This window comes from Pogona vitticeps, chromosome 9, assembly GCF_051106095.1.
Source record: "Pogona vitticeps strain Pit_001003342236 chromosome 9, PviZW2.1, whole genome shotgun sequence".
NCBI classification, from domain to species: Eukaryota; Metazoa; Chordata; class Lepidosauria; order Squamata; family Agamidae; genus Pogona; species Pogona vitticeps.
The window spans coordinates 27,285,740-27,298,438 of NC_135791.1; the positions used below are offsets into that span (position 1 = coordinate 27,285,740).

Sequence of the window (12,699 nt, forward strand, 5' to 3'; positions counted from 1 at the left end):
CGGCCGCCTTCCTCGGCTTCTCCGGCGGGCGGGTTGATGGCGGCGGGGTCGGCGGCGCCTCGCAAGCGGCCCGTTTCTAGGGGCGGAAGCGCCGCTGCTCCGGGAAGGAAGGCCGGCGGCTGGACGGAGGGAGCGCCCCTTCCCGCTAAGGTGACCTGGGGGGGGGGGACTACTGGGCCCGATCCCAAGCAGGAGACGGCTCGCCACCTAAGCCCCGGGGGAAGAGGAGGGGGGGGTCCCGGTCCCGGGGGCGTCCCTCTCGCCTCGGGGCGGGGCGGGCTGGCTCCCTGTTGATCGGGGGTGGGGGTGGGGGGTGTCAAGGCTTGGAAGGAACCTTTTCCCACTGCAATTACACCCACCTCCCTTCCCTGCCCCCACCCCAAAGCAGGTCCAGATCTTTCTGCTCAAGCAAACTTTTGCCAGTGCAAGGGGCTGGGGGAAAAGAAGCTTTCTTTCTTTCTTTTCCTGGTTGGGGGAGGGAAGGCACTCTAAAAATTGTGTGTTTTGAAAATGATTTAGGTTAGTTGTTTTTTAATAGTATTGCCATGCATAATTTCACTTCAATGTTATGTGTTTGGATTTTCAAAAGTACAGTACTTATTTTATAATCTCTGTCACTTAAAATTTTTGAGGAAGCAGCCCTGTTAGTCTGGGCAGTCTCACCAAGTAAACAAAAACACCTACAGGCCAAAAAGAAACAAAGGAAGCGAACAGAATGGGGGAAGCAAAGAGGCAGGACCATGGCCGGAGGGGGGGGGGGTTGTCTGCTTGACCCACAAAAGCTCACTTTGCACTGTAGCTGTTCGTCTTTCCTTCTCTGGCTTTTTTGTAATTTTTTTTGGGGGGTGGTCTCTGTGCAGCAAAAGCGCCCCTCCTCTCCAAGGGGGTCAGGCCTTCTGAACCACAGAAAACCAAGCCAAGAAAGATGCACGAGAAGGACTTTCTGAAAAGGTGGCTGTGGCCGTGCATTAAATTAAAGGGGCAGTTGGGAGGAGGTCCCCAATTGGAACGAGGGGTTGTGTTTAAGTAAGAAAGACCCACTTGCCCGCCCACCCCACAGAGGGGACCCTGTGGCCCCTTTCCCCCCCTCCTGCCAAGGGGCCTTGAGGGGCCTCCTGGCTCTCAAGATGGCTGGGGGGGGGGGGGAGAGACACACGACCTGACCGCTCCTTGTCGACTGTCTCTTGCCGTCCCCAGCCCCTGAGTCCGGGTGGACAGCAAAATGGCCACCTGTTAACTCGTGAAGGAACGCAGGGCGACTCTGCCTAGGAGCCCAGCTGGTCTTCCGCGTGGAGCCTGAAGGGAGGCATTTCTGGAGGGCTGCTCGAGTGTTGCTGGCGAGGAGACACAGGAGCAGGGGCCATGATTCGAACAGAGAGCTTTGTTCGCTTCTGCCTGTGGCTGCTTTGGGTGCCAGGTGCGAGGCCCCACCATGCCCAGCCGGAACAGGTGCACCTCTCTTACCCAGGTGAGTTTCATGGGAAAAAGCAGGTTTCTGTGGTTTTGCTTTCTCTACAGCTCTGCGAAGGCCTGAGATTGCAAGATGGGGAGAAGGCTGCAGCTATTAGCCGGCAAAGCCAATGGCCAGAGAGGGTGAGGGGCACAGTCCGGAAACACTGAGGGGGCAGCCGTGCCCCCTGTCCCTGCCCTAAACACTCTCGGACCAGAGGTTCCCTCAAGGACGGCCTCTGCCCATAACAGTCCCCACCCCCACCCCCACCCCAGTCTTTGGAACAAGGCCGTCACTCGGGCAGAGAGACCCAAGAAATGTCCAGCAACTCCTTCCGGCCCCTCTTGCTTTGGAAAGCGGCAGCGGCTTCTTTCCTTTGAGTAGACTCTGCTCTCGCCTCTGCCTTTTTCACGTGGAGGAGGTGTCCGTGGCCTGGCCTCAGGGGGCAGGGTGGGCGGCGGGGTGGGAGGAAGGGACCGTTGCCCCAGGAGGAGTGAAAAGAGCCAAATGCGGCTCTACGTGCCAGGCCAAGAACGGTGTGAAAACATTCGAGCAGTGAGGCCCAGAAATGGGGGCTTCTTGGCACAGCGCTTGGCAAAGCCCTCTCCTCCAAGGGGGTCCATGAAGGTTCTCCCTCCCGGAACATGTTTCCCCTTCGTGAGATCAGCAGCAAGGCCAGCAAGCAGACACACAATTGTCCAGCGGTTGGCCAACTGTGTCGTCTGCTTGCTGGCCTTGCTGCTGATCTCTGCTTGTTCGGGTCCTCTTTGCCTGACCTTTGTGCCGGCGTTCTGGAGCCGTTCTGGACCAGCGGCCAGACCCTGCCCTGAGGCTGCTTCTGAGACTCCTGGGACCAAACCCATCTCTCCTTGCTTTCGGCAGGAGACCCCACCTCCATGAGGGTCACCTGGACAACCTTTCGCCCCGCGGAGTCCCTTGTGGCCTACGGCCGGGATCCCGGAGAGGCCTTCACCCATGTGGCCAGAGGCAATGCCACGCGGTTTGTGGACGGTGGGAAGTTACGGCGGACGATGTTCATCCACCGAGTCACCCTCCAGGGCCTGGTGCCGGGAGAGCGCTATGGTAAGGCCTGGACCTCCTCCCATGGCGTGGTGGCCCCACGGAAGGGCGCCAGAGGGGCCGGGAGCGTGGCGCCTCGTGAGGCCCTGTTGGGAGCACTATGGAAGCCTCTCCTGGTGTCTGCTCCTGGTGAGAGCACAGCCGGGATCCGCCTGGCCTGTCAAAGGCAGCCGTGGCGTCGTGGCGTGTCGAGCTGCCTCGGGGTCCCTGAGCCGGCCTCTCTTCCCGGTCTTTGCAGGCTATTGCTGCGGGAGTGAGCTGGGCTGGAGCAGGCCCTACAGCTTCTGGGCCTTGATGAACGGCAGCGACTGGAGCCCCCGCTTTGCCATTTTCGGAGACATGGGCCTGCTGAACCCCCAGTCACTGCCTCGGCTGCAGCGGGAGACGGAGATGGGCTTGTATGACGTGGTGCTGCACGTGGGTAGGGCCCGAGGGAGACCGCTTCCCCTCCCCCATTGCCCCTTTGCCACAAATATCCCTTCCTTGGCCTGATCCTGTCTCTCTCTCTCCCCCCTGCAGGGGACTTTGCCTACGACTTCCACACGGTAAGGGGTTTGCCGGGCTCTGTCCCTGCTTTTGGATGCAGATGTGAAAAGGTGCCTGAGTTTTTCCCCAACCTGACGTCTTCCAGATGTGTTTTTGACTGCAGCTCCCATCATCCCACTCATTGCAGCCTATTGGGAGTTCTAGTCCAGTTGGAGCAGACTGACCTGCACAGCAATGATGTCAGGCCAGGATGTGTTCCATGTGTCAAGAGTAAAAGGAGACACACAATAACCAGGCACGCTGGGTGTGGCCCAACACACTCTGCGTTTTCTTACTTAGCTTCTCTCCCTAAGTCGGTTGAGGCTGGTGTGCCAGGAGCCTCTCGGACCTTTCTTGGTTGACACGAGCCTTGGCTTGCTCGCAGATTGGCCTGCTGTCATGCCGTCTGCATGAGGCTGCTTTTGACCAGGGTCTGGGAATCCCAGTCCGGTCCTTGTGGGAACAGGGTTACAATCTCTGAAGCTTTAACTCATGGGGGTCCAGGGAGGCCAAAGGACCCTCCCCTCTCCTAGGAGAGCCCTGTCTTTGTGTCCGAGCATCGCCTGGTGGGAGACTCCAAGGGACGTCCGATCAGGCTTTGCCAGGGGCTGCAGGGCAGGAGCGCTTGCTGCCCATTAAGCCAGTTCTCCCATTCCCAAGCACCCCTTTCTCTCCCTGGCAGGATAATGCCCACGTTGGAGATGCTTTCATGAGGAAAATTGAGCCTGTGGCTGCCTCCTTGCCATACATGACTTGCCCAGGCAACCACGAAGAGAAATAGTGAGTAATTCTGCCAAACTTCCCATGCGCTCCTTCACCCCACCCCACAGCTACAGTCAGGGCCCAAGAAAACTGCCCCAGCCCCCTTGCTTTTGGAGATCATGTTTAATTCTGCAAGCAGAGCTGGGGGAAAGTGACCTTCCAGGGCTGCAGGGCCAGAGTCCCTGGCTTGCAGGGCCCCCGACCAGGTACAGCCCCCAAGAAATAACATTGGGAAGCAAGCGCCTTGAGTCATCCTTCTTCCAGACTGGATTCTGGGCCCGGAGAGCTGCTGGGGATTAAGCTGCCGGCAGCAAAATCCTGGGCATGTTTGCTGAGAACAAAGTCCGTAGCAAAGCTCAGTAGGAGATCACGTTGCCTGCCTGCCTGCCATTTCAAGGGCTGATGAGTCATGGGGAAAAGCAAGGGCGAGTGTATTTTTACCTGTGGAATCTGGAGAGTGGGTGGGTGTGGAATAACAAAGTTCCCCTGAGCGTATGCAGAGTGCGTTCCCTTGAGTGTCATCATCCTGATCTTTTTGTTGGTAAAAATGAAGGATGTGAAGAGAGGGTTGCCTAGGGACCCCCCCCCCACCTGCCCTTTGGTCCTTCCTGACCTTCTCCCTCCCTCTCCCGACAGCAACTTCTCCAACTATCGATTCCGCTTCAGCATGCCCGGCAACACAGAGAGCCTCTGGTACAGGTGAGTGTCCAGCTGTCCAGCAGAGGGCACTGGTCCTGAGCCATCAAAGGCAAGAGTTACTCTCTGGGCAGCCACTTCCAAGAGATGTGAATCTGGAAAAACTGTGCACCCCACCTGTTGTGGGCTGGAAGGGTACCTGAAGGCTAGGAGCGTCCTCGTTCTGTTAAACGAGCCCAGGAGGCCACGGTCCGGTGGGGAGGCGGGAGCACGGCCTTCTGCCCTGACCCTGCTTTCGTGGGACCTGTTGCCGCTTCTCACCTGGAGGCCCGACAGCCTCCCCTTCTTAGGCCACTGACCACCAGTCTTCCCTTCCAGCTGGAATGTTGGCCCGGCCCACATCATCTCTTTCTCCACGGAGGTGTATTTCTTCTTGGAGTATGGGTGGCGGCTTGTTGCCGAGCAGTTCCGGTGGTTGGAGAGGGACCTGCAAGTAAGGAGCGGGGCTCTGATTTGGGGTGGGGTCCCCCCCCCCAAGAGTGGCTGCTCGTGGACACAGTCTGCAAATCAGACTTCCCTGGGAGAACCTTTCGAACAGGGCATGCCTTCCAAGACCGTAGCCTTTCAAACAGAGGACTGCCCTTGTAAAAGAGGACACAAGAGTGGTCCCCTTTGCTTCCTGCTGACTTTTTTCCTTCTTGTGCCAGGAGGCCAGCCAGCCCGAAAGGCGCAAAGAACGCCCTTGGATCATAACCATGGGGCACCGGCCCATGTACTGTTCCAACAATGACCGGGACGACTGCACGCAGCACGAAAGCATTGTGAGTGAGAGGAAAGAGCCAGGGAGAGGTGTGTGTGTGTGTGTGTGTGTGTGTGTGTGTGTGTGTGTGTGTGTGTGTGTGTGTGTGTGTGTGTGTGTGTGTGTGTGTGTGTGTGTGTGTGTGTGTGTCCAGTGTCATGAATTCAGTTTCACCCAGTCCTTGGAAAGCAGCTGTGCGACCAGCCCTCCGCCCTGTCTCTTTAAGATGCCTTTGGTTTAGTGTTGCGTTTGTCTGCCCACGTTCAACCACATCTCTGCAGCCGCTCTAGGACCTTTTTCGTCTGCTTTCATGCTTCCGTTTGTTTGTTTTTAAATTGTGTTGAGAAAGTTGTGGTGGGCTTTTTGATCTCTCTCCCCCCCCACCAATTAGACTTTGAATGCATTGAAGAAGACCAGTGCGGTTCATATTAAGACTCAGGTTTAGCATATTTTGTATCCCCCAGTGATAATTCCCGGGAGTGCCCTGAACTGGCAGCCAGAGTCCTTCCTTTCTCCTTAGTGGTTCGCCCAAAGCCAGAGCGGGAGGCTTTCTGTCCCAGTGCCCTGCCCCACCGTCTGGGAGAGCAAAAACATGACACCAAGGGCCAAAGAAAGCTCTCGGTTGGTTGGGACGGCCCTTTGCCTCAGACCCTTTTTTCTTTTGCCTGGAATGGAGGACTTCGTTTGCACCTCTTTGAGTGACAGCACAGCATGGCAGGCATTTGGGGTTTCTGCAGCAAAAAGTGTCTCGGGGGATGAAACCTTGTGCATGAGGGTTGAAATGCAGTTGAGTCTTGAGGAGACCTGGTGGGGGGGGGGAGAGGAGCTCTGCTTCTGCCAGGATGGAGGCCCACCTGCAGTTTTCTGGGAGTCCCTGGAAGCCACCGGGGGGGGGGGAGGGATCTGGGGAATTTCCAAAACTTGACAGGGGCTGATCCTTATAGCTTGTCCCCCCTCCCCGCAGGTTCGCTGTGGGCTTGGCCACCACCAGTACGGCTTGGAAAACCTGTTCTACAAATATGGTAGGTTGAGCGTCTTAGTTTTTTTCCCCCAGTGGGCTTTCTACCAGCACTCTGATTCTGCCTTTCAGATGATGGCCATGTTAAAGGGGGGGGCTGGGGGGGGAGAGGGAGAGATGCTGGCCGAGGAGTGTGCGGAGTAAAGACTAGTTAGGTGGGCCAAGAGAACATCTGGTCAGGGCAGTTGTTTTTCTCTGCCTTGACTGCCCTGCTGTCCTTGGGAAAAATGGGTGTGTTGGAAGTTTAAAAATATGTAACAGTTAAAGATTTAGGGCTCAGGTTACAGGAGACGTCTGTGATGGATGTTTAGAGACTTTAGGACGTTATGCCTGTAATAAGCAGCCCACAAAGGAGAAAGTAAGAAGGCCAGAATCCTGCTGGCAAGCACGCTTTGTGGGTGCAATTGTGGTTGTGTGAAGGACAGCCCATAATCTGTTGTGTCATGCACACAGCGCATGAGATGTCTCCCACCACAGGATTTTGGTTTAAAGTACCGTTGGTTTGATTCTAGGAGAGAGGCGCTGGGCGAAGGAATGTCAGCCTGTCGTAGCGCCAGGCAAAAAATCTAGAGGAAAGGAATCAGTTCTCATCATTTGAGCCACCAATAAAAGAAGGCTGACAGTGTTGAGGTGTTCAGTGGTCACTGAAAAAGCTGACAATATTAGGTTTCTAGAGATTTTTTTTTTAAAAAAGAATCAACACAAGGTATGTCCAGAGGTGGTGGGGGTGGTTCAATATGATATTTCTGGGGATGAACTAGAGTAAGGGAGTCTAGCGAATGAGATCCTTGAATTTTGCTATAAACCCCTAGAATACTGGATTCCAAAAGAGAAAGTCAGCAATGATGACACAGACATGAGGTGGGGTTCCTCCTTCCACAGAGGGTCCACCGTTCCCTGACAGCTGGAGTTTGGCTGATTTGAAAGCCTTCAGAACACAGTACATCTTTTATTTTTATTTTTGGTCTGAATAATCTTCATCAGAGAGCCAGTGTGGTTTAGTGGATCAAGTGTGGACTATTCAGATGGCTTGGGTTTAAGTCCCTCTGGGCCATGGGAAACTCACTGGGGGACGTGTGATGGAACTGGCAAAACCAGTCCTTTTATCTCACATACCTTGGAAACCTCATTAGGGTCCTTATAAATCAGATGCAAGTTGACAGCAGGAAGGCAGGCAACAAGAACCCCCCATCAGTTGTACTTCAGCTGCTGTTTCTGCCCCTTTGACTCTTAAGAGAACAATGTTATCTTCTCAACCTTAGAGTGGGAGAAGCACACCGAATGCCGGCCAATATTTTCTTTTGTTTATTTATTGAAGTTTTAAAGTCCCACTCTGTATCAAAATATTTGTGAGATGGCTGCAGACAGTAAACAATATGAAACACTGTATCCATTCAGACTATTCAAAATGACACAGAACAACGTAAAATAGCTTAAACAGTTTTTCCAAAATCGCAACGGTGTAGTACACGTTGTATTCCATCAGGGCTTTCCGGCCCAATCAAGCCGTGATTCCTACATCCCTAAAAGCTTTCACAAAGGGCTAGATTTTAATTCGGTGCCAAAACTGGGTTTCTGCAGGGTGTGCTTTCTTAACCAGGATGACAGGGCAGAGCAGGAGCTTTAGAGAAAGGGCTGACCATTCAGTCACATTTTTTTTTTAAAAAAAAGCCCTTTAAGATTTTGTGTTGGGCCATGGCCGCCAGGCGCCCAGGTCTTCCTTCTCCCCTCTCTCTCTCTCTCTCTCTCTCTAAATTTTCCTCTCCCATCTCTCTGTAACCCACCAGGGGTTGATCTGGAGCTGTGGGCGCACGAACACTCCTATGAGAGACTCTGGCCGGTCTACAACTACAGGGTGAGTTCGGACGGGGTGAAAGGGTCCGGGGTTTCCTTTGCAGGAGCCCAAGAAGGTGCCCGAAGCCTCCGGGCTGTTGGCCTTTGGGCCAGAGCAAAGGTGGAAAGCTCTGCACCACCACCCCCAGAACACAGGTGGGAAGAGTGAGCTGTTGGGGACCCCCACCTCCCAGGCTTCTGCCTCCCTCCCCCATAAAAGCAAAATAGAAATAATAATAAAAAAGACAAAAAACAAAAAACAATAAAAAAGGGACTGAAAGACTTAACTTTTATATTTTTTTAAATATGAAATTTCATGAACAAATCCACTTCATCAAGTCTGATAAAGTGGAGCAGTCCAAAAAAGCTGACATTTTAAAAAATGTTAGTCTTTAAGGTGCTGTCATGCTTTTGCCTTACTAGAGGTAGCTTTATCCCTGGTAGAGTAATTGATTGATAGACTTATATACCAGCCCATTAGGGCAAAGTACTAATCTGGGTGGTTAAAATCAAACAGTACTAGTAATGAACCAACAATACCAATAGTAAATAAAAACCAAGGCTAAAAAGAGCCACAGGCTTCCACCCCCTCGGTCTGCATTTTCTCTGCATTTTCTCCTTTGCCTTCTCTTTGCTCCCTCCTTCAGGTTTACAATGGCAGCACCAAAGCCCCCTATACCGACCCTGGCGCCCCCGTGCATATTATCACCGGATCGGCTGTAAGTGAGAGGTTTGGGACTTGGTCGATGTAATTCTGAGTAGAGGCTCATGTTCAGGGGGGCTTAGGTATCCTGATGTCTCCCTGAGCATGTACAGAATCCATCTCATAGAAACATATCCCGAGTCAGTGTGTTTATCCATCTAGGCTACTGCTGCCTTCTCCAGCACAGGGCTGGCCAGGCGGCGCTCCCAGCCGGAGGGCTTCTAATGGGGAACGCTTGGGTTCGGTTGGGTTGTATACCTTTTGAGCGAGACAAGGAAAGGAAGGGGGTGGCCTTGGGCTGGCCAACTCACAAGGAGGCAGCCTTGCTTGGGTGCCCCCCTCCTCTCCCCAGGGTTGCCAAGAACGCCTGGACCCCTTCGTGCCTGAGCCACGCAAGTGGAGCGCTGTGCGGATTGAGGATTATGGGTACACTCGCATGCAGATCTTCAACCGGACCCACCTCTGGCTCGAGCAAGTGTCGGACGACCAGGTAGGAGCTGGTTCCGCCCAAGAGGTCAGCTGGCTGGGGGATTCTGGGCATTATCATCCAGAAAAGCAAAGTCCCCCAGTGTGGGCAGATCCCTGGAGGTGACTCACTGGCCAAATGTGGCCGGCAGTCAAGTTGCAGGCTTCATTCGGAAGGCCCTCAGTCTTTCTCCTTTGCTTTTCAGGATGGGAAGGTTGTGGATGGGATTTGGCTGATCAAAGGGAAGCGTGGCCCTGGAGCGTGGCCCTAGCCTCTTTGCGCCGGAAGATCCTGGGTGACGCAGCGGGTCCTCCTTTCCTCCTGGCCCGGGGGGGGGGGGGCTCCTGAGGTCCCCGCTCTCTGATAGCCAGCCGTCTCGGGCGGTGGAGGAAAAGGAGCGGCAGATGCCGCCACAAGAAGTCACAAAAGGTTGCTGGGCACCCATCACCCACCCTCCATCTTTGGACAGGGCAGCCGAAGCGCCCGGCGTCTCCCCGGCAACGGAGAGATCCTCCATGATCTGGGTCAGGACGCCCGTCGGGAGTCAAAGCAGAGCTGCTCCAAAAGGGTCTTTTGGTTTTAGTTTGTTTTTTCTTTTGTAAAAAGTCTGAGACCCTCGGTAGATGGCAGAAGATGTCCCTGTTGTCCAGGTGCAGAACCAGCCGTAGATATGGTAGGATCTGACTGCCATTTCTGTCCTTCAAAGCAGGAGTAAGAACAGACACTTCCTTGAGTATGTCCAGGGGGTGTGAAATAAGGAAGGGACAGGCAGGCCTGTAAGGGTGTGTGTGTGTGTGGGGGGCAATACTGCGGACCAGCAGACATACCATACCTTTGCCTGCCAGGTGGCTTGACTGCAGTGTGCCTTCAGAGCATAACAGCCCTTCGTGATCAGACGACACATCAATTTAATCCAGCCTTTGACTTCTTCGTATTGCAAGGAAGACGCGTTTGTGGGGGTTTTCTGTGCTGGAGCTAAAACCAAGTGGCTGGCTTTAGGCACTCTTATGTAAACCATGCCGCTGGTCAGTTTCAGGGCACCCTTTGCTCCCTCTGTGTGGGGAGCAAAATGTCCCCGGCTGGGCCTGGGAGGTGTGGGGGGGACGAGGTAGGTGCTGGAGGGGGGGGGAAGGGGTGAGAGCGCTCTCACCAGCCACGGGTTATTTCTGGTGTAGGTGACCCACATCTTCCTCCTTACCTGGGGGGGCAGGGGCAGCAGCAAGCCGGAGTCCTCACACACTTTTCTTTAGAACAAAGTATTAATTTAAAGGTTGCAGTTCTGAAGGGGAGGAACAGCGGTCATCTAAGGAAGGGTTGGGGGGGAATTTAGCTGTTAAGAAGCAGCAGCTAAGAGTTTACCACAGGACAGAAGTGGGGGTTTCCAGGGAGCTATTTATTATAGTATACGTTATATTCACAAAAGAGAATCGTTTCTAAAACGGAAAGGCAATACTGTTGACATGTGGCACTTCAAGCTGATGAGAGCACCTTGTAACCATCATGCTTATCAAATAAATAATTTTATTTTATGTTTCCCTTCAAAACTGCTTGGCTCTCCTGAATGGGGCTTAGGATATCCCGGGGCGCGCCGAGAGGCAGGGCTGGCCACAGAATTGGCTGGGGTGGGTGGGAGCACGGGCTGGGGGGGGGGGGAGAGAGAGGTCTGGCTTTCTTTCCTTCGTCCTGTTTAGAGTAAAAAGGAGCACTCATGGGGCGAATGGGCAAGGAGAGGGTGGGGGTGCCCCTCCATGGGGTGTCTACCGCTCTGGATAACCCCTTCCCTCCCCCATCATAGGGAGCTTGGGGTACAGGAACTCCCCCCGGGAGCTTGCTCGCCTTGGACACCAGAGGGCGCGCTTGCTCTTTGCATCGACGGCTCCTCTTCTCCTCCCCCCCCAAAAAAATTTCTCGCATCCCCGGAGGGGGCGCCCTCCTTCCTTGGACCCGCAAAGCCGCTTTCCTTTCGCTTGTTTGCACCGGTTCGACTTCCTACAGTATTTGCACGAAGCAATGGGATAAGTGGGGGGTGGGGGAGGAGGGGTCATTTGTACGAGAGCAGCTCCGTGCACGTCTGAACTAGTCCGCTTGACCCGTGTCCTGGGAGACTGGGCTGCCTCCCCGTTCCTGGTCGCAAGGAGGAGCAGGAGGAGGAGGAGGAGGAGGCGGATGCGAAAGGATTCTCGGAGGCCACGGGAGTGGCTCTTAGCTTGCCTTTCGTTACTTGCCCGACATGGAATCCTGAACTGCAATTAAAGGTTGCCTCGTCTCAGGTCATGATTGCATCTTTGCAACAATTAATAACCTCCTTCTGCCGTATAGATACAATTGTCAGCTGTTATTGCAATATAATGTTAGTTGCAACGAACAGGCTCAGGTCGGCTCAAAAGGCCTCCAAATTTGCATTTATTTTCCTCCAGCCCATTGTTTCCAGATGCACGTAAGACCTCTTATTATTAGAGGTTTGCTTTCTCTGAAAGTATTTTTGATAATCACTTTGCGCCCGACCTCTCCCGGTCTCTTAGGCCCCGCCCAATGCCTTTCCTGTCAATCGTCTTCCGCATCAGCCAATGACCGCGCTCTTCCCGCCTCCTTCCCCCTTGCTCTCCCACTGAAGGAGGATCCCGCCGTAGGAGGAACGTCCTCCTTTTCTCCGCCAATCGGGAGCGAGGCCCGTTCCTTCCGGTCCGCTTGGCTCCGCCCCACGCGGGCGGGGGGAGAGGCTGGTGACTCTGTTGCCACGGCGACGGAGAGCGGGGGCTGGCCCCGGATGTAGCCTGGTTGGCTGGCTCCCAAGATGGCGGCGGCGGCTAAGCTAAGGTGGCGGTGGAGAGCCGGGCCGTAAGGAAGGCGGCGGAACGAGAGGGAGCGGAGGGGCTCCCACCCACCCCCCGGGCACCGGCCAGGCAGGTAGGGAGGCACGGGGGGGGCCTTGGCTGGGGAGGGAAGCGGGGAGGAAAGGTGAGGTGGTGTCACGAAGGGGGTCACTCTTGCTCGGGGGCAGGGGTGGAAGAAGGGGGGGCGAAAGGGGGGGGAGAAGAAACGTGGAAATCACATTTTTGTGAGGGACCCACCTGCGGGGGGGGGAGAGGATAGCTTTTGTGAGGGTGAAATCAAGGGGGGATAGAAATTGGGGAGGTGGGAGCCTCGGAAGACAAGGACCCCCCGGGATGGGGTGTGTGGGGTGTGTATGGATGGTGTGGGGGGGGGCTGTTGTTTCAGAGAAAGCGAAGGCGTTTTATTTCTGCTAGGACACGAATCATGTCAGCCCAAGCCCTTCCTCACTCCAGGCAGCCCCAGAAAGGGGTTAAGTGAGCACAACAAAAGCCAAAGTTGTGTATTTTTTTTTCCTATATCCTCGTGTGTGTGTGTATATATAACACAGCACACAGTTACATGGCTGCAAAATAACACATGGCGTCCCATAAGG

At 54.6% G+C, this 12,699-nt stretch overlaps 2 protein-coding genes across 3 annotated transcripts in view; both read left to right on the forward strand.

Annotated features, from left to right (window-relative positions):
• The first annotated feature begins 11 nt into the window (after positions 1-11).
• On the forward strand, positions 12-10,816 carry ACP7 (acid phosphatase 7, tartrate resistant (putative)). The gene is made up of 14 exons (XM_072979529.2): positions 12-150; positions 1,198-1,468; positions 2,333-2,533; positions 2,769-2,951; positions 3,050-3,075; positions 3,738-3,835; positions 4,454-4,516; positions 4,832-4,946; positions 5,161-5,274; positions 6,217-6,274; positions 8,058-8,125; positions 8,751-8,822; positions 9,159-9,296; positions 9,478-10,816. Exons 2-14 carry the CDS (start codon positions 1,363-1,365, stop codon positions 9,541-9,543), a joined length of 1,308 nt encoding a protein of 435 aa, XP_072835630.2. The 5' UTR covers positions 12-150; positions 1,198-1,362; the 3' UTR covers positions 9,544-10,816.
• Positions 10,817-11,989: 1,173 nt separating this feature from the next.
• PAK4 (p21 (RAC1) activated kinase 4) overlaps positions 11,990-12,699 on the forward strand; it is a 51,035-nt gene continuing 50,325 nt past the window's right edge. The window contains exon 1 of one of the 2 annotated variants that reach the window (XM_072980117.2): positions 11,990-12,179. The gene's annotated coding sequence lies outside the window, so the exon portion shown is untranslated. The remainder of the gene's footprint in view (positions 12,180-12,699) is intronic. The other variant, XM_078379912.1, reaches the window with a different exon arrangement.